Below are 26,068 nucleotides of genomic sequence, written 5' to 3'. Positions count from 1 at the left end.
ATGGTGCCAGGTCTTGTTGGAACACACCTCTGCCATCCGGAAATGATTTTTGCAGCTGGGGTACAATTCTGGTTTCCAATTAGTGAATATATTTGTCAGAATTCATTATTCCCTTGATAGGTATTAATGCTCCAGGCCTTCATGTGTAAAACAACCCCAAAACATTACTTTAGGGGGGTATTTGGGTGCTTGTTGGAGATGAGCTGCTGTTACTTTTTCGGATCCTTTCCGTACGTAAGAAACACAGTGGCCGTGGACCTCGAAATGAGACTCATCGGAAAAACGTACATTCTTCCAGTCATTCACTGTCCAGTGGTGATGTAATTTTGCCCACATTAAGCGTTTTTTGCACATAACAGGGGTTAGCAGTTGCTTCTTAATAGCAGTGGCGTATACTGGTTAAAGGGTTTGGGCTACCACTGACCCTATTATTACACAAAATATATTTTAAAATCCCTATAATAAAATTCCTTACATATTTATGTGAATTCCAGACGTCTTGATTGGGACGAAAATACGTTGATGACTTTGTCCTTGAAATTACAGTTGGGCCACTTGCAAAGTTTCTGTAGAAATGACTTTTCAATGGATATTAGTGCCAAGCCGGATAAAAGTTCTTGTGTATGAGTTGATCTACAGTAGGATTTTATTCTCTTCAACGCAGAAAATGTTCTTTCTACAGATGCTGACGTAGCTGGTATTGTCACAATTAATGTTGCCAATTTAAGGACTTCAGGAATAACTTGGTTCAGCTGGTTTTCATATATGGCAGATAATATTTCATGGATAGGTTTGTTCGAAAAATCAAAGACTTCTGCTGAATATATCACACTTAATTCATTTTTCAAACGTACTTGATCAAAGTGACTGTTATAGGACTGAAATAATTTGTTTAGTGCCTCATTCGGGAAGTTTTCTCTATAAGCAGAAAATCTGTCAGTAATTTCCATGTGCATACGATCTAGTATGCTGTAGTACAGCTGCCTGTATTTCAATTTATCATCTCCTTTTCTTCGCTTTAATGGTGGTTCCATTGTATTGGCTGAAGAATTTTCATTTTCCATATTACTCCATATGGACGGAAACCCACTATGTCTGAACTCGGATATAGTATTTTTTTTTAACTTTGATACCTCTTGCAAGTAGTATGCTATGTCTAGACTTTTTGTCTGAAGAATATTGTAGAGCACATCCGTATGTGCGAACACTCTAGCATAGACTTCAAGAAGAAATATATTCTGAAACTGTGTGAAAAAATTCAAATATCCTTGAGCCTGCACATTTACAGCATCATCCCAGTTTTCTTCAGAGTCATTACAAATGATATTTTTAAAGAAAGCAGTCCGTTTTTCTCTGTATTCCTTTACTGTATTTACAAGCCGAGATGTAAAATTCAATCTAGTTGGTGCTACTTTTGAGAGTTTCTTGTTCATAAATTCCTTGAGTTTTCTGATCTTTTAGGAGATGATGAGAAAAATGCAGCTAAACCCGACAGTGTTTTGAAAAAATGCGGCATTCTGGAATGGATGAAGTAGTTTGTTGCAAAACTAAATTGAGAACATGGCTGTAACAATGGACAAATAATGCTTGAGGATACTTTTCTTGAACTTTTGTTTTTAAGCCATTAATATTTCCCGCCATAACTGAAGCACCATCGTATGTCTGTGCAATTAACTTATTGCTGACATTGTATTCTGCTATAACACCTTCCACATGCTGAAACAAAGCAGCAGCAGTTTTGTCCGAACTGACATTTGTGAATCCTATAAACCGTTCTTGAACATTGGCAGTACTATCAATGTATCTTAAAACAGTGGACAATTGACTCTGATTAGAGCAGTAACTTGTTTCATCAACAACAATGACCACAAAAGTTTTATGTTCTTTATCATAACCCCACTTATAGCAAATATTAAGTCATTCTGAATTGCGAGAGAAGTACCACGAAATACTGTTGAACTCTCAAGATGATTGGTCAGTAAATGGTCAAATTCACTTAAGGAACTTAAATACTCAATATAATTTCCTATATTGTCTGATTCCACACTCTCGTTATGACCCCGAAAAGCCAATTCTTGTTTTCCTAGAAAGCAGACTGCGTTAATAAGATGCAGTAAAATCTCCCGATTTTTTTTTCACAAGAGCATTGTGTTGGTTGATGTGTAGAGCTTTTTGCTTATCTAGCTGTAAATCAATTCTTGTCTTCCCAAAGTTTGCAAAGTTCATGCTACTACAAATATGAGCTTTTGATTTGTCGTATTCTACGACTACCGTTCGAAGGGAGTTCATATTAGAAAACCCCTCTTTTGACCACATATTAGTTTTGCGGCTAAATAACAAACATGGCCAGCAAAATAGTTTAGACAGTTTAGAAGTACCACACAACCAATTCCACTTACCATATGATGTTGAAGTGAAATGGCGTGTGTACTCTCACTGTTTTTCTTTTACGTCCATGGACAAATTTAACTCAGGAGTTGGTCTTTCCATTTTCACAATTTCAACTTTCTCGTTGTTATGTACGACGGTTAAAAGGCACTTTTAATAAACCTTCTATTACACAGTCATTTTCAACACAAACCTCTCCAGAAACTTGTTCTGCCATATTTTTCACAATATCACTTATTTGGGAAATTAAAAACTTAATAATTCACAATTAATATAACTCTTAGACACTCGAACAAATGACAGATTTAAAATAATGCACTGCAAGAACACAGTCACATTCAATTGCTAGCGTACTAAGTGTATTGCTCCTTCGCGCCTGCGAAGAAACCGATCATGAGAGCGGCAACTCGCCCGCCTACAGTGCACGATGGAAACAGGAGGGAGCGGGGGGGACGGGCAGTTGTGCGAAGGACAGCGTGAGCGAAACGGTCACAGGCTACCTCACGTAGCAAGCGGTTTCTCCAGCGATGCCGCCTTGACAACTTGTTTCTTTTCGAGAGCAGAGAGCGCATATAAATCTAACAATTACTTTAATTCTAATTACTATGGTAAAACTAATAATACAAAATTATTACATTATGTTATATTATAAACTTTTTCTTTTGTAATTTCCTTGGGCTACCGCCGGTAGCCCCGGTAGTCCGAAAAATACGCCCCTGCTTAATAGGCTTACGAGCCCTTCGTCCAGCTTCCAAAAGCCTACGGCGCACTGTTGTGACGTGAATATTCGCCCAGTGGTAGCCATTAACTCGCGGGTTAAGTCGACAGCAGTTAGTCTAGGATTTGATTTACTTTTCCTGACAAACGATCATCTGCAGGTAAAGTCTTCCTTTTCCGGCCACAGTTTCCTTTTTTTCTGGGGTGTGATGGATCCAGTCTCCCTGTATCATTTTATGATCGAATTAACAGTAGCCAAACCGATGTGACATTCTGCAGCAATTTGCCTCTGTGTCATAGAAGAATGCTCTGCTAATGTTATAATTTTAGACCGTTTTCGTGGAGTTGTATCCATTTGTGAAGACGACAGAATGTACACAAGATTGCAGTATTAAGTCTTCAACACAACTGAAATGCTTATAAGTACAAAACGACAGGCAAAATGTCACATATTATAAAAAAAATAATGACAGACCTTCAACAATGGAATTACACGTACTACAGATGTCAATTAAAGCGGTATGAGCAGCTGTGAGGCCAACAATGACAGAAAATGTAAAAATATGTCGTGTTCAGATTAATTTGCACGCTACTGTATCATCCTGAGTATACAGGGGGTAGTTCGGTTGTGGTTTAGGGTACCTCAGTTCCAATGGTAATGGTGAGTTCAGTTTTATTGAGGAGTCGAATTGAATTAAATATCGGAAAGGGGGCACGACCCAGAACTGTGTCATTTCAAGATCTAGTGCACTAAACCTCAAGCTAGACACATTCCCAACCCATACTGGCTGACTATACATAGATTTGCTCTATATCCACTCGTCCCTAGGCTCCGCCCCCTAGCTCCACTTCCTTATGCAATAGACATATTATTTTTATTTGCATATTTATTTTCTAGGTGTATGGCATCAAAAACTTCGTAAAAGAAGACCTCATATGTAACTATATTGTCATATAAATCACTTTTAATTGGTTATTTAAAAACTGTGAAGTTATCTGACAAGGGTGGAATATATGACATCAGGACAGTATTCGCAAGATGAGTTCACCATGCAATAACTGACATTTGCCTTACATCAGTAGTGTCAGAGTTGTAAGCTCTGAAACCGGTTGTGGTGCTAGAGACGTCCAGTCGGAGCATGAACTTGGTTATGTCTGTGGAAGCACCGGAGCACGCAACGAGTTATAGTGGAGCACTCCGCTCCATTTAGGCTGTCTGACAACACTGCCTTATAGTTTGAAAAAGTCTTGGAAAAACCCAATCAGGTAATCAGCCCAGGCAGGATTCGAACAGACACCCAAGTGCAGCCTTGGAACATGAATCCATCTCACTACTATCTGAGCTATGCTTACATCGCTTAAGTAATGTATTTTTTTTAGTTGGTTATTTAATGACGCTGTATCAACTACTAGGTTATTTAGCGTCAATGAGATTGGTGAAAGCGAGATAGTATTTGGCGAGATGAGGCCGGGGATTCGCCATAGACTACTTGGCATTCACCTTACGGTTCGGGGAAAACCTCGGAAAACCCCAAGCGGGGATCGAACCCGCGTCCGAGTGCAACTTTAGACCAGCAGGCAAGCGCGTTAACCTACTGAGCCATGCCGGTGGCTTAAGTAATGTATTCAATTCATTTGATAAAATATATACTTACACCTGATTTCTGATTGAGGTTCTGCCTGATATGTACAGATATGGAATTAAAATTTGGAGGGAATCTAGATGGGAGTCTTGTTTACTGCACATGCACATTGTGTTGTAAGCGAAACTTATACAATAAGGGAGCTCCAAATTTTATTTCCGTATATGTACATCTGTTATCAGGCAGTACATCTCATTTGACGATATGTGTGAGAGGAAGAACAATTATTGTTTGTACACATCTGAAGTATGGTTACTGTAATATGTTGCTAGTCAGCAATGTATGCAATGGAGGGAGAAAGGAACTGGCTACTCTATTCCATTATCTCCTGGCTTAGTTGTCTCATGAATTATGCCTTATTAGTTTCACTTAGGAGGTTCAAAACCTGTCTTCGGACAGTTGAATAAAACAACAACATGCTTATATCATTTACCACGTGTAGGCATTTCATTTAACTATATGCAAACTTACAAAATCTATTCAAAGATGTCGAAACAATATCACTTAAAAATGGATGAAAATTGCTGACAAATCAAAATATTAAAATTCTTCTCTATAACTACACATTATGTCAATCACAAAGGTCATTTAATGCACCAAGGTGCATACCTATTGTCGTTCTCAAGAATGATCACAGGTCGCTTAGGATTATCAGGTTCAAGATGAGCAGCTTGCTGAGCCAAAGCAGTGACGATCCCAGAGGACTGTGCTGCAATTCTTCCTTTGGCTTAAATCACAACCATCAAGTTAAAATATACGCCTTCTTATTTTCAAGTATTAAATAAATAAATAAATAAAAATAATAATAATAATAATAATAATAATAATAATAATAATAATAATTATGTATTGTAACGGCCATCAGCCATGCATATACTGTCATACACAAAGTTTTATACTATTTTTCACAGAGACTAATATACTGTACAGAAAATTGAAAAAAAAAAAATATATATATATATATATATCCATGTCTGTTTTCAGAATTTATAGTGCACTCCATTAAAAGTGATACTTACAACCTAAGGATAAACCTTGTTCATCAGTTAAAAGGCAGCTTTTAACACCAGCAACTTGTGATCTGCAATGAATTTCCACAAATTAATAATTCATTGATAAGCAAATGTACATATGCACGCATGTATTGTTAAAAAATGTTATGTTTTATTTAACGACGCTCGCAACTGCAGAGGTTATATCAGCGTCGCCGGATGTGCCGGAATTTTGTCCCGCAGGAGTTCTTTTACATGCCAGTAAATCTACTGACATGAGCCTGTCGCATTTAAGCACACTTAAATGCCATCGACCTGGCCCGGGATCGAACCCGCAACCTTGGGCATAGAAGGCCAGCGCTATACCAACTTGCCAACCAGGTCGACGCATGTATTAAATTTCTCAAATTTCCACAACTCAGGTATGGTACAAAAAATGCTCACGCCAAAAATCTGCCACCTCAGGCCATGGCCCATGTTTGACTGATGCATAATATAGGCCTGTACATAGTTAACACTGATTGGATTCAATCCCTTTACTAGCAAGAAATAAGCAGGTCTAATGCCGTATATCAAGTAGCTTTCGTTTTCAATGACATGGAAAAAGTTCGATGGTAATTTGCTAGGAGACGTCGTTGCATATAGACCACTTTTACGCTAAATGTAACCTTAGTGTATACAACGTATACTAAAACCACAGTCTACTATATACAGTCGCGAAGCTCAATATGTAGTAAAAATGCAAACATGGGTAGTTGCCCACCACTAGGATCGCTACTATCGCCTCATCATCGCAGATCTCTCTCCTAGTAGACGACAAAATATGTTACTGTCGTTGTCGTGTTCTTTTGGAAAAATTAACACCTTCCTTCCATTATTCAAATATTAAATGGATAAAGTTAATTGATTATTTTAATGAAGTATATTAAATTCCACCATAAACTCGAAAATACCTGCAAGGAATAGGTTAATATTATTTTTGTTTGTGCAAAACGAACTGAAATTTACTATAATCGCTTCACTCATTCAAGATTATAGCGATAATGAACTATGAAACCAATAAATATTAATTTGCATTTCCCTTTACAGCAATAATAATGGAAATATGAATTAATAGAGTAACTTACGTGTACCGGTACTTGTAGTGTAGGCTTACATAGTTAACAAAGTGGGATGAGGTTAAGCAATAATAATCACACCAGAATTGGAAATAAAACGTGATCAATAAATTTTATTGTAACAGACTTTTCCTACGTCTCTAGTAAAGTAACAAATAAAAATAGCAACAAAATTAACAGCTATAATTAAAAACATATCCTTTGAAAAAAAAAGTAGGCCTAAGTTGTCTGAAAATGTACAATTATTCAAGGAATCGGCTGATACAGACGTAGAATTAATGCAAAGCTTTTGTTTCTCAGCTGCAGATAATAACAGAACAGGTTTATTTGAAACATCAAATAAAGTTCGAACTGCATTCCAGATTAATTTATTTTTGTTTTCATTCATGAATTGTGTGTTTTCGAAATGAAGAGAGCAAAACTTTATATTATTATAAAGATATGCTTCATTCTTTGTCATTAGATCTTCCCTCCTGCTGTTTATTAACCACTTTTTGCATCTAGAAGTAAAATAAGAAATAGATATTAGGATTTTTCTTCACAAGCATCAATGCGAAATACGCAACGACCTAGCACTCGATGGAAATACGACACAGTCGACTCTAAATCCAAAGTCGACAGTGGACAGTCTATTGTTTCTAGTTGCTAACCGCTTGGAGTGCTTTATCGCGAGATTTGCAAAAAATCACCTGAAGCTTCGCGACTGTATATAGTAGACTGTGCTAAAACCATAACGAATAGAAAGAAGAAGTGTCCGCACTCCTATCTGTCCAGCATTGTCGATGGTGACCAAGAGAATTGTGGCGCTATGATCGGTATTGCTCAGCTGGAAGCGAATATCCATAAGCAGCAGTGGCGTAGCATGAAATTTTGAGTAGGGGAAGCTAACTCAAGTTGTCTTTCATGCAATATGAGAAAACGTATTACAAAAATACAGTCTTAAAATAAATAGTACCCAGTAGTCAATTTCAAGTCAGCAGTCGATAAGTAACACCAATAAGGCATGACCTCAAATGATACGTAATAAAATATGATTTCACGGTTTACACATATCTCTTAACAAATATACACGTATACGTATAACATTAGCTCACTCCCTGTCATACTTAGAGAAATCACAATATATTAGTATCATTACGTAAGTATGCGTCTGTCTTTTGGTTGTGTCCTTCATTCACAGCAAGGGAGTCGGTCATTTGTTTTTTAAATCACACTTTTGTTCGTAAGTCAGTTTTGATAATACAATTGTCCTAAAAAAAATTCAAGTAAATTAGTGTCAGGAACTGTTATTTCGCTCATTATTTATTATATTAGCCACAATGCACACTAACACTTCAACTGAACACAACTGACGAAAAGGGATAACGCGGAAACTACTTATTTTAAATGTTAAAGCTAGCTTCTTTGCGAGCCTTGCGACTAGGGTAGCTTAGGAAGGGATGGAAAATCTGCGGGGTGGATTACACAGAAGAAACCGGTCTGCTTGGAAGCTGGTGTGTGCAGGCTTCTTGTTTACTGCTACATCACAAATCATCCTGAGCTGCCGCATCACAATATTTAATGAGTAAATATAAATTCTATTAAAATTAATAAATAATTTTCTTCATAAACTGCAGGTTTATTATGAAATTATTATTAACTGGGAAAGCTAAGCTTTTTAGCTTACATTGACGCTACGCCACTGATAAGCAGTACCGGTAGAGTGTTCGTACATTTCGTTTGCTTTTTTAAATGTCATTAAATGCGTTATATACTTTAAGTGCCAATAAACTGATCTGTAATTATTCGTACACGAGTGACAAGTGAGTAGTTCCCATGATTTATTTATTAAAGGACGAGATTATTATATTCTTGTCTTGTTATATTTGAAGCAATGCCTTCGTGTTTTGTTCCGGGTTATAGGGCGGGATATGGCGGAAAGGCTGTCAATAAACACTTTTTCACCCCTCCCAAGGACAACGACGAATTTTATAAATGGGCAAGGGCGATCCCAAGAAAAGACAGGCCATTGTCGCGAACAATTTCTATTTGTGACTCTCATTTCTCAGACGATTTTATTGTTAAAGTAGACGCGTTCGTTGCGAATAACGAAAAAGTTGAATTGCCGAGACTGAAGTGGAAATTAAAACCAGGTGCAGTTCCTCATATTTTTTCGATTCTGCCCAAGTACCTCTCAACACCTATCAAATCCCGAAAACGACGAATACGGAAAATTCAAGAATCCACAACTCCTCGTAAAAGAAAGAGAAAGGATGAAGATTATCTTCCTGAGAGAAGCATGACAGATATTCCGGAAACAAGAATTGAACCAAATTATGTTGATATTCTATCTTCTTCTTCTTCTAAAAAACTTCTGATCCTCAGAAAACAATAGCATATTTGAAAAACCAACTGAGATATGTAAATAGGAAGTTAACGCGCGCTAAGGTCAATCTGTCATCAGCCAAAGCTAGAATCAGTGCTTTAGAAAGCGAACTTATAAGTACATAATTGCATTATAAGGGCACTGCAGGTCTCAGTAAAAGGAGGAAATAGTATTAGATGCCATGTTAAAAAAAGTGTAATACTGTTTTAAGAATCCTAATGGAATGAGATACAGCAGTGAATTCATTCTAGAAAGTTTCCTGCTTAAAATAAAATCACCTAAAGGATACAGACATTGTTTACAACATGAATTGCTACCACTCCCTTCTGAAAAACACTCAAGAAAATTATGTAAGGGACTTAAATGCCCTTATGCAGTAAATCCACACGCCATTGATGCTATTCCACAGTGCTGTAAAGATGAAGACGGAAATAATAAATACGGTGTATTAATATTCGATGAAGTGAAAATTAGGGAAGAAATTCAGTTCAATAATGCGTCACTTAAAGTAGATGGCTTCGTTGATTTTGGGGATCTAACACCACTCATAAACATCAACTCTCAAACCACGCTTTATTCTCTTCCTGCAAAGCTCGGTGCAACCCGTCGCGATTTATGCCAGTAAAAATGCTGCATCTGGGAATATTCTTGCAAAAAATATGCATCCAAGTAATTTTGCAACTGGAGGAAGCAGGAGCAAGAGTTGTAGGCTTTACATGTGATGGAAGCCAAACAAATAAAGCTTGGAAATCGTTAGGCATAAGCGGAAAGAAGAGTTAGTCTAAGTGTTTTATTTTAAATCTTGCAGACAATGAAAGGAAATTGTGGGCATTTTCTGACTTCGTATCTTAAAATGTATACGAAACAATTTTAATTGTAAACACGTCGTTTATTATAAGAACGAATTAATATACTTCAGCTTTTATAAATTGCTGTATATGAAGACTGTTCAGCATCTAACGGACTTAAAGTGTGTTCTAAACTGTCTTCAGCATATATATAGAACCCTCTTCCTTTCAAAAAATGAGTGCAAGACTAGCCTTTCAGATCTTCAGCAACAGTGTATCGAGAAATTTATACATCAAGTTTCGAAGGCAGCGAAAGCGCTGAACAATTTACAAGGGATTTAAATCAAGTTGCAGATTGCTTTAATTCAAGTATTCGTATTAAAGGTCTTTATAAAGGTTCGAATTCTCACACTATCCTCATCAATTTTCTCCATTCCATCAACACTACAAAATAATACTTTCGCATCTGACAGAACCATGGAATCTTTGAGAGTACACTGGAATTGTGTAAATTTCTTTGGAGCAAAGGGTTTCGATATGTGTTAACTGCAAAATTATCAAGATCCCCTGGAACGCCGTTTCGGAATCATGCGATCATTGAGCTGCGACGACCATCCTTCGACTATTGATTTCCTCCAATTACATTTATGTTGCAATGCATTTACGTCCCTATAAAACAGGCCTTGTCATCTGGGGGTGGGGGGAACTGCGAACCAAAATCGGATGCGCCCTTGACATTTTTCATGAAACAAATGAGTTTACTAGCCCGAAATGTAGAACAACGTAATAAAGAAATAAAAACTCGACGGAAAAAAAAAAACCTTAAACAAAAAAATCGTCCTTCAACATGATTCCAAATTTCAAGGTTGGGAAAGTGCTATTCCAGAATTTTAGAAAATGCACTACTGTCGCAGAGAAATGCTTGGTATGTCACCTGGCTGGATACGTGGTGAAAAAAGTTCCAAATTTATTCAATGTAACCAATGCGCCCGCTCCCTTCGTGATCATGGACACAAATCACCGTATTCTGCACTTACAGAAACAAAGGATTACGGATCTGGTCGTGACACCTCCTTCCGGACTCATCCTTGGAAGAGCGTGTTTCATTTACTTATGTAAACAGAAAAGACGAGAAAAGAAAATTTGAGCGATGGAATGTGGGGCGACATATTTCACGAATGCATAGACAGTATTAACTCAATTGTAATTCAGCGATCGGAAACAGGATGCTGCTTGGATCATACCATGGATATCATACCGAAACTAATTCTTCACTTTATGAAACGTCGGTTCTTCTTCCGGACGAAACAAATCCGACGAGAACTTCAAGCTCCGAGGGCCGCCAAATCATCTCGTAAATTCTCCAGAGTCGGACAAGAAACTGTTGGTGAGTACATATTGCACACCTACAAGTAGGCCTAAATTAAGTTTTACGTATTTAAAATATTATTTGTTTTACAGTGTGATGTATGTGAATGTATATTTCTTTCAAATAGTATTAAGATTATAAGTACAATGTCAATTACATACGTATATGAAGCGAATGGTAAACAGTGCAACTTACGTTAAATGTATTTACGTACTTACACACGGAACAGACTGAGCGAACTCTGCACTAGCGCCGCATGGTATCTGCCGTTTGAATTAACAGAGTGCGACCACTACATGTTTCTATTCGTCATGCTAAAACACTAACCTAACGTAACCTGTCACAGATTAAGGAAAAGGTTAGGTTAGTTTAGGGTTTTAGTATATCTTGCAAAAACAAATTTTAGGTTTAGTGTAAAAGTGGTCTATACGCAACGACGTCTCCTAGCAAATTACCAAAAACTCTATTTCCTTTCGCAGATATTTCACAACGTCCACATACCCCGTTATTTATTATGTCGTTGGCCACTTGTTCAATAACACGTAAACAAGTATGGTATCGCTAAGGTAAATAATTACTCAAAAACATTCATGAATTCCATATTATTGACATTACCGACATTTCTTTGCATATGAACTAGAGTAACATGACTGATATCATGCCAAAAGCAAACAGAATATTTTGTACTCCATAAAATTAAATAATTTCAGAATCAATCAATTGTTTTCTATGGGCATATGTGCTATTAACTAATCATACTTACATATCTTCCAAACATTTATTTAAACTTTTCTCCATTTTTGACACTCGGAAAAAAAAATATGCAATAAAACTTTATCGTGTTATCCTTGCGTTTCTTCGCTTCTTACAGTACACAAAGCAGTCACACCATCCACTGATCAGTAATCAGCTGATCTGTGTGTTCTGTGCAGCAGTGTTGCCAACACATAAATTGTATCTTCGTCAATCTAACATCTGAAAATCCGTCAGAATTAATAAAAATTAAAAAGTAAGACCCATTCAATATATCTGTATACAAATAAAAGAAAATATTAACTCAACTTCCTTACCAACCTTGATTATAATAATAATAATAATAATAATAATAATAATAATAATAATAATAATAATAATAATAATAATAATAATAATAATAATTCATCCACATCATCTGCCTCTAGTTCTGCAGTTAATGTGCCGGGTTGGTCTACGCTCCCCCAAAAATGAAGCAATTAAAAATGACAGCAGCTAAAATGTCGAAAGACGATGTAAATCGTAATTTCCGCCAGAAAATCCGTCACCCGTCAAAGCCATTCTTTTCCCGTCCGCTAAATTGAAATTCTGTCAGTTTTGACGGAATTTCCGTCCAGTTGGCGACACTGCTGTGCAGCTGATACTGTACCGACTTGACTCAGGGTAGCATATTTCGCTATCATTCGCTGCCCACTTCTGACGTCACTTGTACAATTGGAATTTATGTATAAACTTTGTACATGGCTGGAGCCATTTCCTTAACCAAAATTTCAACTTATAAATATTTAAACTACGTCTATATACACATTTTAAATACCTACTTATAAATTCTACCAATGAATACAGTATTTCTAAAACTTCCGTACTGTAACACAAAACCGTTCACTACAAGCACCAGTTATGGAGTGAGCGAACTTAATGGCAAGAGATAAATGTTTGGAAGTGGACTTTACTCCTGACCAGGAACCCGTACTTGCCTTTTAAATCTCATCGGTTGCATCCAGGCGACCCGGGTTCGATCCTCGGTCAGATCGTGATGAAATTTGTGGTGGACAAAGCAGACGTTGCAAAGGTTTCCCTTTATCATTCCATCAATATTCCTCACCTCCCTCTCATTTCATCTATCATCTGCAATAGTAAAATCAGCTGGGGTGAAGTCTGGCGTAGTACGGGTCGTACGATCCTGATATAGAAAGGACTTGGGACTCCATGGCCCCAGGGACTATTTGGGCTACTCGTCCGCGAGAAAAGGGACTTGGCTCCATCAGGAGCTGAGGCAGGATGGCCCATCTGTCAGCGTTGGATTCACGAATGCCCCCAGGCCACATGTCAGATATGGGTAATCATCTCATATAATACAGGGAGCAAAATGGGCGAAAACGTGCTTAAGTGTACGGACCCATCCCGGGTCCAGCCCCTTTAAAGCCAGCTGGTCAGCCATAGAAACATGCACACATATATGAGGAGCAAACTTTCAAAACCTGACATTCTGAAAGTGGACACGCCAGTTTCGAAAGTTTGCTCATCATATTAAAAAGCATACCCTTGGAGCATAAAAGTTTTATGTTCGAAAAGCATACCTGCATAAGCATATGCTGTCTCCCTTGTAATACCAACATAACTTTGGTGACATTACAAAAGTTTCACATTATTCTCCGCGGAAAATCTGCATATGAGAACCCCTGATTACATTATATACGTAATCAGGAGTTTCACTTCCCCCCACCTCTGGGGCTGATAGGAAAATCAGTTTCCCAGTTTCGTAGAAATGCTGTAGTTTTTACCGACAGTAGTCTAATAGTACAGTATATACATATACATGGTTCGTTAGATCTCCAGATCATCGTCGTAATAGCCGTCCCATGAATGAACAGGCAAACCTGCACAACCATAAAACCACGGACATAATCATAGAGGTTTTTTGAAGTTTCTTGTCTGACTAGCTGTTTGAGCGAAATTCAGCTAACACAAAATATTTTGTCCAGGAATGAATACGAATATTTACGTATTTATTTCATTGAAATTCTGACGTCACACGTGACAGGCCTGTTACTTGAGGTGAGGTTGGCTATCCTGCCGCATCGCATCATAGCAGACGATTGTGTTTGTGATCGTGGTTGTCAAGGAAATGTATGATGTTTACTATAAAAAATATTGTTAACAAAATAACAGACAGGGTGAGAAATAATGCTATTTGATCGGGAATTATTATTACATATGCATTGGTAAGATATTGTACGAAATTACATTAGCAGTCTAGAAAAAGATGTCTTGTTTTCTTAGGGAAGGGAGTCCCAACCCAACTCTCCAGGACGAGACCAGGGAGATGACTTATCGAAACAAGCGGCTGAGGGTTTCCTGTGTCCGAAATGCATGAAGGCATTTCCATCACCAGAAGAACTGCAGTCACACTATGTTTCAACACATGATGGAGGTAAAGCTTCTCCATTTGTTGTTATCAATATTTGGAAGCATGTGGATGATTGTGCCACTTTCATACATTGAATTTTACTTTCTAACTCTTTGTTTTAATTGTTTAGCGGTAATTTTTATTCATAGCTAACATTGGTAATAAGAATAATTATATAGGTACAAACATTCGTTTGAATATGCAAGTAATTAATTGTTATGGAAAGGCTGTGTCTTCAAGTCAGGATCACATGTTTCCTCCAGTTTGTCATATGTGTTTTCTTTTTTCACTATTTTATATGACCAGACAAGAGTGAAATTTCATTATCATTCTAAATGGGGAAAACGGTACCATATTTTAAGCTTCTTTAATATCTAGCATCGATTGAATCTCTGTAATAACTAGATAAAAAAGACAGTACATTCATTGAAACAATATAGGTCTGTAATTAATTTAACCAAAACATAAAAAAAATGTAATTCCTGTAAGTTATATTGAAATGTTCGTTAATACTTAATGACGATGTAAGTTTAAATTGTGCTTAAATCATTAATGTGCTCTAAATTTAGTGCATTATTCAACATCAGAGAAGGATGCAATTTAAGGTAATTCGGTAGAAAACGTTGGTGAATATGGTGGACATCATCGAGGATCAATGCTGGGTAACTATCGGTGCTGGACTCTGGACTCATTTCACCGGCATTATCACCTTCATCTCATTCAGATGCTAAATAACCTTAGATGCTAATAAAGCCTCGTAAAATAACCGAGATTCTTTTATTATAGGATATCGCTTAATTTTCGTCAAGTTTGACAAACGATTCTGACTTCTCTACATGGCCGACGTAAACAAACACGACGAGTAAATAAAACTCACTGAGATATCACCTCAACTAACCCACTAACCTTCTTACATACGTCGACCTCATGTCACTGAGATATCACCTCAACTAACCCACTAACCTTCTCACATAAGTTGATCTCATGTCACTGAGATATCACCTCAACTAACCCACTAACCTTCTCACATACGTCGACCACATGACATCACCCCATTCTCCAATCTAGCCAACATATATTCTCATAAACACACTACCGATATCCTATAGTCATATAGACCCAAATAACCTACTAAAATAAAATAAAATCGAGGATCAATGACAATTTAGTTTTGGTTGGTTCTGGCTTTTGATATGCCTATCAAAAAAACGTATATGCAAGGCATACCAAAAACGTCAAGAAACCAAACCTAACTTGTCACTGATTCTCGATGATTTCATTGATGTTCGTCATATTGACCAATATTTTCTACCGAATTACTCAATTCAATTTAGGTACCGTATATACAACAGGAAGAAATTAAAGAAAGCGTGCTCCAATTTCATCTTGTGTTAATAATCTGAAGATGTCACTCTCTCTATTATCCAGTAAGAAAACTGAAATGATTGTATCAATAAAATGTTGAGGGAATTGCTTATATGAGTCATGGTCCCCACTCACCACATTCCCTGGTAACCTATACACAGAAACAAACATAGCTAACATCATTGCTATGGTAATGTGGAATCTAGCAACTTGCTGTAGTTAACAGAGAAATCGAAATCTTGTTAATTTACCGGTAATACTTATAGAAGACTAAATTCTGAATTACTATTACCCTTTTAATATCGAGAGTGATATGCTGTCATTATAAACATAATGAGTTATATCACTGGCCAATTTCGAATACATAGTGATAAAATATTTTGGGATTCTTTTATTATAGGATATCGCTTAATTTTCGTCAAGTTTGACAAACGATTCTGACATCACAACATGGCCGACGTAAACCAACACGACGAGTAAATAAAACTCACTGAGATATCACTTCAACTAACCCACTAACCTTCTCACATACGTCGACCTCATGTCACTGAGATATCACCTCAACTAACCCACTAACCTTCTCACATAAGTTGACCTCATGTCACTGAGATATCACCTCAACTAACCCACTAACCTTCTTACATAAGTTGACCTCATGTCACTGAGATATCACCTCAACTAATCCACTAACCTTCTCACATACGTCGACCACATGACATCACCCCATTCTCCAATCTAGCCAACATATATTCTCATAAACACACTACCGATATCCTATAGTCATATAGACCCAAATATTTTACAACTATCTGGTTCTCCTTTTATTACTTCTTTTTTCCTATATCTCGTTGGGAATTCAATTGAATGTCGTCTACTAGATGTACATCTCAGCCATAACTTCAATTAGAGATAATATACAGGGATTTCCTACAAGAGCTGGTCCCACATAGTAATGTTCTATCAGGTTAATGATTGCAGTGCGGAGCACGTGTCCCGAGGAAGCTAAGCGGTAAGGAGTGGAGTGGGATCAGTTTGCGTAGGGAAGCATGCATGATCTTGTCCTTATGCCAGCATATGTTCACTTGCAGCCCTCCAACAGATTTTGTTAGGTAGAGGATGGAGTGAGGCTAGTCTTCTTAGGAACTCTCTGTATATGTAATCATTAATATATTTAACATTATTTCTTCATTTACTTGTGATATATGTTTTTTACTTCGTTATTTAATGACGCTATATCAGCTACTATGTTATTTAGAGTTGATGAGCGTGGTGATAGCGAGATGGTATTTGGCGAAATGAGGTCAAGAATTCGCCATAGATTACCTGACAGTCACATTACGGTTGGGGAAAACCTCGGGGGGGGGAAAACCTACCCAGGTAATCAGTCCAAATGGGGATCAAACCCACACCTGGGCACAACTCTGGATCGGCAGGCAAGCACCTTAGCTGATTGAGCTACACTGGTGGCTTCCTTGTGGTATAGTAAGCTTTATCACCCAGTAAGTGATTTGAAAGTCCAGTTTCCGCAACTTCCTTTCTCTTGAGTTTTCCTGTCATTATTTTGAAATTGTTAGGAGGATCATTCCGTGGTAACTTGCATAACTTCAGACAGCAGTTTTGTAGCTTTGTCTATTAATTTTTCTGTTATATAAGATGGCACAAAAAGGAAACAAAATAATATTATACGAAACCCACACTATAATATGTAACGAGGATTCAGCACAAAATAATTTTCCTTTAGGAATAATTAATTTAATTTTTGAGTAACTCACGTAACAAGAAGGGACAACCATTTTAGTGAGACAGTTAATATCTTAAATTTCTCTGAATTAGTACATTAAGAGTGAAAAATTATATTCCTTAGTTCGAATACATAGCACTATTAATAAAGAAAATATATCTTATATCCTTCTGTCCTCTACAAAATAAAATTTAAGTAACCGATGTAACATTTCTGGAACTTGTTCATTTTTTAATGGTGTAAAGTCTACTTATGACTAGAAATATCAAACATTAAAACCACTGGATATACGAGTATATACACGTCTGTTGTTCAGTGCTTATGGTGCTTCAAGTATCTTAATAAGGTCATCAGAAGAATACCAGCTTTCATTATTTTCTCCTTCTCCTGCTTTTTGTGGCTAATACCAATCTTTTTCACATGTATGAAGACAATTAACAAGAAACTCATTTTCTGCGTCTATGGCAATAACATTAATTCATGAATAATGCCTATGCAAAAAGACAACCACAATATAGGCCTAGTTTCCTATTGCCAAGTCTCTGATATAGAGTAAACATGTTAAAATATTAGTCGTTATTCAACAGTGTTTTCCTCAAATCATTAAAATATACTCTAATATTTTAATTTTAAGTATATTTCTCTGATGTAGGTTTGGTATGTCTCTGTGTACATCTCGCGTTATTTTTTGCAACCTGAACTTAAGCAATACTTTCGTTATCTGGATCTCTAAGCAACTTTACTGTTAAAAAATGTGTTTGTACTCATGAATGGACTCATTCGACTTATGACATGTGTATTGTCATACCGTCATATAAAATGTTTCTTATGTGTGTGGTGAATACAAGATGATTTGGCAGAATTCCATGTGTTATCTAACATATGGCGATTATTTAACATCTCAACAGATGACAGGAAAAGAACAGTTATGTTGAAGCATTCTTTATCAGACACCTCTCTTTACAATTCACCAAATTCCATCAATTGGACCATTCCTCTGAGATGTTGCAAAGAAGTTCCAGGCAAGTTTCTCAGTATCTGTGTGTAATTTCCGAGGAGATAGAATTGGATGCCACTTGGATGTTGGTCTTATGATTTAATTCTACATTGTTCACGAAGTTTCTGCGTTGTCTTCCTTGTTCTTGCCTCTCTTTCTCTTTCTCGTTTTATCCCACTCCAATCGAAATTATTACTTTGGAAAATGTGTTATGTGTCTTTCACATGTTAAATTTTATGTTACCTTATTAACATGTTTCGGCTTGCTATTGGCCATCATCAGAACTGGTTGTTACTGGTCTTGGCACCTTTTGTTTTGTTTCCTGTGGGGGTGTGTTTGTGTAGTGTGATGTGGGGTCAAAGAGTGTATGTGTTCTGAAATTGAGTTGTGTGTTGAGAATTTCATTTGGATGTATTTTTGTGTGTTTGTAGACTATATTTCGTATTGTTCTAGTGTGTTTAGTTTCTGAGTTTTTGGTTGGTTGTGTAGAATTTCCATGTCTGTGTTGATGTCTCTGTATGTGTGGTTAGCATTATTACTTCATCATTGCTTGTTTTTTATTTGTTCTTTTCCGATAATCCCTTATTTTCTCTGCATCTGTTAGGCAGCATTGATAATCAGATTAAACTATGGTTAAAGTTTTTAATTTTTATTATAAATTGAGGGCATTATGTCAGTTACTCATATCCTAGATCATCTATATAACAGATAGCTCATCCCAATGTTAAAATCGGTAGCAGGTAGCACTTTGAAGTGAACAACCGCCAGGATCACCACCCGTGCGCTGTAAACGAACATGAGATGGTAGTACAGTTGCTAATGCGATTCAAATGGGAGTTATGACGTCACTCCTTATGTAACAACTAGATGGCAGCATAGTAAATCTGAATATACGATTTGATAACATTGATATTACATGTGTAAATTAGAACAGCCAATGCGATCATTTTGATCTCTTATATTATTATATACACAGTACAGTGCTAAATAACAAAATAAACAGCACTTAATAATACTTCAGTGTTTCTCTTACTCTCCTGGTAACTTTACAATATAGATATCTAGGCTAATATATTTCTTTATTTAATACAATGTGGCCATGAGACCAGCAGCTGGCTGGTCAGTCTTGGCCCTTCATGGGCTGTAGTGCCACGGATTATTATAATTATTTTTACATTAGATCAAAGCACAGGAATCGAATAATCTCCCAGCCTGTTCCTAACCATTGTCTCACTGAAGAATTGGGGCCCAACAGGTGGCCTTAGTGACATCGTGAGTCCGACACTGACAGGTAGGCCATCCAGCCTCAGTCCCTTATACAGCCAGGTCCCGTTTTGCTCACAAGTAGCCTGATAAGCCCCAGGGGCCCGGAGCACCAAGCCCCTCCTATATCAGCATTGGAAACCTGTACTACCGCCAAGACTTCATCCTGGCCTATTTTTATTACTGGAGATGATAGATGAAATAATAATAATAATAATAATAATAATAATAATAATAATAATAATAATAATAATAATAATAATGTTTTATTTTCGCTGGCAGAGTTAAGGCCATAAGGCCTTCTCTTCCACTCAACCAGCCTTAATCAATACAATACATAAATTTAAATTACAAATATTTTCACTACACTTAAAAGGTTCTCCAGCAATAATCTTCACTACACATTTATTTAAATTTAGATAAATCTATAAGGTAAAGTAGTAACTTAATTTATGAGCTAATTTAATTCAATGAATTATAATTAATTTAATATTTGAGATAGCTAGTAAAATAATGAAAATTAATTTAATATAAGCTTACTAGGACTATGTTACAGGGAGAATATATATATTTCTATTTCTGTAATGAGAATATTAATGTAATTGCCATTAGAGGTTTTGTAAATCTATTTAGAGAAATTAAAGATAATAATAATAAGAATGGACAGATGTTAGTTTCATTATAAGTAACAAATATTAATCAGCAATTCATCTGTTAAGTAAGAATTTATGTAATTTTGACCTAAATGAAGCTATTGTCCAACAACCCCTTATATCACTCGGAAGCGAGTTCCAATTTCTAGCAACTGAAACTGTATAGGATGAAGAATATAAAGATGTCTTGTGGTAGGGTATAATGAGTAAATTGTTATAATGAGATCTTGTACTTAGCTGATGATATGCGGATAAATTTTGAAAACGAGAAGCCAAATATATTGGGGTAGCGGTGCGCAGAATTTGAAATAAGAGAACAAGAGAATGCAGGGCTCGTCGATCGCTTAGCCTTAGCCAAGACAGAGTTTGGAAAGACGGGGAAACATGATCATACTTACGAATATTACAAATATAACGGACGCACGCATTATGCACACGTTGTAGCCTGTTGCGGGTCAGGTGGAAGGAGTACTCCGATAAAAATCCTCTGCAATGTCTTCTTTGTCCAAAACAAATTCCATCATGAGCTGGTCAGGGATAGAAACTGGCCCACCTGGGTGAAAACCCAATGCACTAGCACTTGAGCCATAGACACGGCAATGTTGGGGTTACTACTGGATCCAGGTCCAGGTTCAACGACTCTGTTACCCTCGTCCAAACTTATACCCACCGAATCATCTGAAGGATGGTAATTTTCGTCTGAGGAATTACCACTATTTTGTGTCAGCTCCCTTATGTCTGGGTCATCTTCCACGTCTGATTTGTCCTTGGGAAAATTATACATAATCTTCAGCAATCCATCATTTTGTGGGAAGCCATTGTCTGTCACACTGCGATTTCTGCCGAGACATTGTTACTATCTGGAAATAACTGATGAAATGAATTGCAGCAGACTAGCTAACTGATTGAAGGCATTGGGTTTAATTTAAAAACACAAAAATTTTTATAACATTCGTTGGAAATCATTCAGCAGTTCTAAGCATAAAGACCGATAACTGTAGAACTAATTTAGCAAAAGTAAATATTGTTGTGCTGAGATGATTTAGGAATCAACTTGGGAAAAGTCACAAACTCACGACAGTACATGATAGAAACTGCAGCAGTAATAGCGAGTTTAAAAATAGAAAGCAGTCAAAATAACCACTCAGCAGTTCTAGTGTTAAATTTATAAATTCAGTGAGTCTATACAATATGGTATAATTTGTATTACATAGATAAATGAAAGCATACATTCAGATTTACAATTTCTGTTAACATAATTTATATATCTTATAAAATCCTTGTAACATTTGTTTCGAAACACTTGTAATGGTGGGGAATACTTGGCGTTACACCTAACTAATCTATAAACTAGTTCAAGACGTTGTAATTCAAATTTGTGACACTCAGATAACAAATGATTGACTGTGAGTGTGAATACTCCTCATATGCACGAATATATCTATTTTCTGTTTCTATCTTGAACCTTTCGAGATAGCTACCAAATTTGCCACGTTCTGATAAGAATTGTGTTAGTACAAAGTTCGATTGCATTAATGAAATTTTAATTTATCATAAATCGCCGGAAAGTATACAGCAATTGTTTAATTAGGACTCCTTTTGTGCTGCAAATCCAATAGTCAGATTACATGCTCTTTTATATGCCTCTTTATATGTAATTATTTGGTAACTTTTATTATGAAAAGGTGTTGAAGTTTAATACCTGGATTTTACTGAACATTTTGATTTTCAGTACCAATATAATTGCTTCTAATATTTTCTATCGCCGCCACCACCACCACCACCACCACCACCACCACCACCACCACCACCACCACCACCACCACCACCACCGCCACCATCACCACTGCCGCCGCCATCACCTTTATCACCATCGAAATAAGTGGCCAAGTAGCTCAGTTGGCAGAGCAACTGGCTACAGACTGGAAGGTCTGGGGTTTGATCCCAGGTGATGACGGGATTTTCTCGTTGCCAAACTTCCAGAACAGCCCCAAGGTTCACTCAGCCTCCTATCAAATTGAGTACTAGGTCTTCGATGGAGGTAAAAAGGTGACCAGAGTGCATGCTGACCACATTGTCTGATACTATTGTCAAGATCAAGAAAGCACAGTGCTCTCTACCTCTATGCACCCCCAAGTGCTTTTATGGCATGTACAGGAATACCTTTACCTTTTCCATCATAATAGCCACCCTCCTCTTTGTCATCATAATCATTGATTTCCTCCCTCTTCTCGTCTTCTTTTCCTTCTCCTTTCCACCACCACAACAATCATCATGTAACTCTGCCACATCTGTATTATCTGATCAATTTTAACATTTTAAATAAAACAATAAATTAACTAAAACATTTTTTCCGTAATTATAAAGTGGTTTTCATGTGTATTTTCACAAAATGTTATTGTTATCATTTGACAGATGGTGAGGCAGCTATATCAGATCTTCCTGCTGTTGGTAACACTCCAGGATTCCTTTCTCTGCATCAAGAAGTGGGAGAACACTACAAGAGAGAGGTAATATTATATTGAATTTTTGTCGGTATAACTTAATTTTATTAATTTTTTTATTAATTTTATTGTTGTCACAACAAAGTGCATACTTTCCTGTGTTTCTGCAGTGCTTTATCAATATTAGCTTTAACCTGTATTGCTTTCTTTTTGTAGGATGGGAACTCTATACACGACAGTTTTGGCATAGACGTTCTAGGTATGTATTAATCTTCCTTTTTATAATTTTATTTTTTAAATGAAATACTCAGACAAAGAAAATGTGATACACAAACAATTATTTATATTGATATATATATTTTTTCATCATCTCTGAATATTATAAAAATAGAAGTATTATTTAACTAAATAATGATTCAGAAAGAAAATTTGGCAATCATTTTCCTTCAATTTAATTGGTAAGAGACTAACGTTTGGATTTTTCTGTAAAATGACATCCAGTGAACTTATTCTATCAAAACTCTACAAAATACTGCTACATAGTTGTACAGTTTCTCTTAGAACTGTTACATTCAGAGATTAGTTTTGTTTAAGAAGTGAGAATGTTGTCAATGAATCTGTTTATTAAGGATGCATGTTTTTACTGGAGCATTCATTTCTTGAATTCTCGTTATTGGTGGTCTTGTGTTCACAATGTTGGTTGTTGGAACCGGGATTCAGCTTGTCAATGATGGTGGATTTGAAAGAGTAATAATCCTCTTAGCATGGCTTCCTCTGGAAGGGAATTGCGGCCGTGGGTTCCATGAAGAACCAGTACCTGAGAGAGTACTGCAGACAAAATTTGTCGGCCATTTCTTGTACACTCTGAATTTTAACTCTGATAACCTCTGCAGTCAAAGCATTCTTAAATAAATTACTGCTATTGCTACTTCTACAGTTAACTTCGAAATTATCTCCTAATTGTATATTTGTGAGGATTACTATAATGTTTGTATAAATCTGTGTCAGTAGTCTTACTATGTAGTTTCTGTTAAAGAAATTTTTTGCTTTACACTCTTCTTGAATGTTGTGGAAAGTGTGTAGATTTTAATACTTAATGAAATTCAAGCTACAGGCTCTTTTTTGTTACGTCTTAAAAAGATTACATTTATTTTGTCCCTTAAAATTTCGACACATCTCACAAATGGATTTTCCATAATACTGTTCCAGAAAGTTGAGACAATTTAGTTGGGTGAAACTTAAGCATGCTTCATTCTGTAGCACTGGCCTTCTATGCCCAAGGTTGCGGGTTCGATCCCGGGCCAGGTCGATGGCATTTAAGTGTGCTTAAATGTGACAGGTTCATGTCAGTAGATTTACTGGCATGTAAAAGAACTCCTGCGGGACAAAATTCCGGCACATCCGGCGACGCTGATATAACCACTGCAGTTGCGAGCGTCGTTAAATAAAACATAACATTCATTCTGTAAAATTTTCAAGATTTTGCCCTCTTTTGAAACACATTTATAAGTCCTATTGCTAATGGGTTATTTATTTGTGTGAAAAGGACTCTTGTGGTTAATTTTATAAGTAGGATATTTTAAATATCAGAGAATAGTTTATTTAAAATGTTAGTTTTGGGGATTAATGAAAAGGTAAGCTTATTATCTTTTTTCTGAAGTTTTAAAAGATTTTCCTTATTTTTGGTTTAATGTTAAGAAAATTAACAAAATGAATGCAACATTTTTTATTTCATATAACCAGAATAGTGAATTCTCAGTCACCATTATAGCTCAGTTGACTGACACACTTGCCTGTTTAGTTTGTGCACTGATTGTGTAAACATTATAATACTGGAATCTAATGGTGGTAGATTCAGGTGCCTCATTCAAAAATGTAGATTGCTGCATCAATTTGTAATTTACTTACCGACTTTCCCTCATATTTTTATTTTTATTTTCCTTATTCAAACTGGCCATTGTTTTGGAATTGCTGGATATCTGGATGCCAGATATGAGGGTTTTCACTGTATGTAATATCAAATTTGCATATGGAATTAAAAGTTATTTATTTAAAAAATAATTATATTTTAAACAAAGATAAATAGGATTAATTTTATACAAACTACATATTTATATATGTCACAATGTAGTTTTTGCTGCTATTCTAAATTAATCAAGGCATGAAGCACAATGTGCTACAGGAGTTAAGTTCCTTGGGCAATTGGACAGTGTGTTCTTATACATTGAAAATGATCTCTCGACATCACAAGAAGTTATTGGTGCATATTTAGAGAAGTAGATGTGGATGATAATAATGTCTTCTGGAGAATTCCTTGTTTCTCCACTTAGGATCTAGCTCAGGAAGTGAAGTGACATGAGGTCGATATGTAACAAAGTGCAAGACGGCAGGATTAAGAGGAAAATACCAGGTTATACCTGAGTGGTTGTCCTGTCCCGAATGCTGAAATAATGTATCCCATTAAATACTGACTACTTTGAGTTTAAAATTGTATTAATATTTTTACAATTCTGTTTTAATTTATGCTGAAATATTGATAATTATCTTTTTAAGGTGTTTAATGTAATGACATTTGGCATGGATGTTAATGTTATGTAACAATATGTAATTACTTTAAGATATTGTGACAGCCCTGTCGAGACTCGATCACGCGTCCCACAGAGGGCAGGGTGCGCATGGAAGGATCGGGCGACTTGGCGAAGGAAGCTGCAGCCACGCAAACTAGAGGAGCGCTACGTAAGGGGAAGGTCGGCACGCTGGTGCATGCCGAGAGGGGAAGAAAGCCAACTGCGGCGCGAGGTGAAGGGGGAGAAGAAGCAGCGTGACAGATTATTCTCGAAAACGAATTATCCAGTAATGGAAACGTCCGGAAGGCCTGCGAAGCATTGCCTAGCAAATAAAAGGAAGCCAGCCTCCGAGAGGAGGTAAGATTTGGACAGCAAGCCAGTTAGTCTTGTGTAGCAGTGAAGCCAGCTTCGAGACCGGAGTTCAAGTGTGTCAGCAGCTGTGTGAGCATCCTGGCCAGTGGACTGTCGCCAGAAGTCCGGAGTTCGAGTGCAGTG

At 36.7% G+C, this 26,068-nt stretch overlaps 2 protein-coding genes across 4 annotated transcripts in view; one reads left to right on the top strand and one right to left on the bottom strand.

The window, feature by feature from the left end:
• The window catches only part of Lamtor5 (Late endosomal/lysosomal adaptor, MAPK and MTOR activator 5), a 28,579-nt gene extending 16,267 nt beyond the window's left edge, over positions 1–12,312 (bottom strand). For 2 of the 3 annotated variants that reach the window (XR_011334294.1, XR_011334293.1), the window contains exons 1-3: positions 12,144–12,312; positions 5,768–5,829; positions 5,358–5,475 (exon numbers count right to left, since the gene is read on the bottom strand). Coding sequence is in view for 1 of the 3 variants with exons in the window: in XM_069837288.1 (XP_069693389.1) it covers positions 5,358–5,475; positions 5,768–5,829; positions 12,144–12,178 (215 nt within the window). In the remaining 2 variants the exon portion in view is untranslated. The remainder of the gene's footprint in view (positions 1–5,357; positions 5,476–5,767; positions 5,830–12,143) is intronic. The other variant, XM_069837288.1, reaches the window with a different exon arrangement.
• Positions 12,313–14,209: 1,897 nt separating this feature from the next.
• LOC138707622 (early endosome antigen 1-like) overlaps positions 14,210–26,068 on the top strand; it is a 41,794-nt gene continuing 29,935 nt past the window's right edge. Inside the window, exons 1-4 of the mRNA XM_069837286.1 lie at positions 14,210–14,310; positions 14,417–14,567; positions 22,978–23,072; positions 23,223–23,265. Of these exons, the coding sequence (XP_069693387.1) occupies positions 14,266–14,310; positions 14,417–14,567; positions 22,978–23,072; positions 23,223–23,265 (334 nt within the window). The 5' untranslated portion in view covers positions 14,210–14,265. The remainder of the gene's footprint in view (positions 14,311–14,416; positions 14,568–22,977; positions 23,073–23,222; positions 23,266–26,068) is intronic.

Source organism: Periplaneta americana, chromosome 10 (assembly GCF_040183065.1).
Source record: "Periplaneta americana isolate PAMFEO1 chromosome 10, P.americana_PAMFEO1_priV1, whole genome shotgun sequence".
In the NCBI taxonomy this organism is placed as follows: Eukaryota; Metazoa; Arthropoda; class Insecta; order Blattodea; family Blattidae; genus Periplaneta; species Periplaneta americana.
This window is presented reverse-complemented; position numbering and strand designations above follow the sequence as displayed.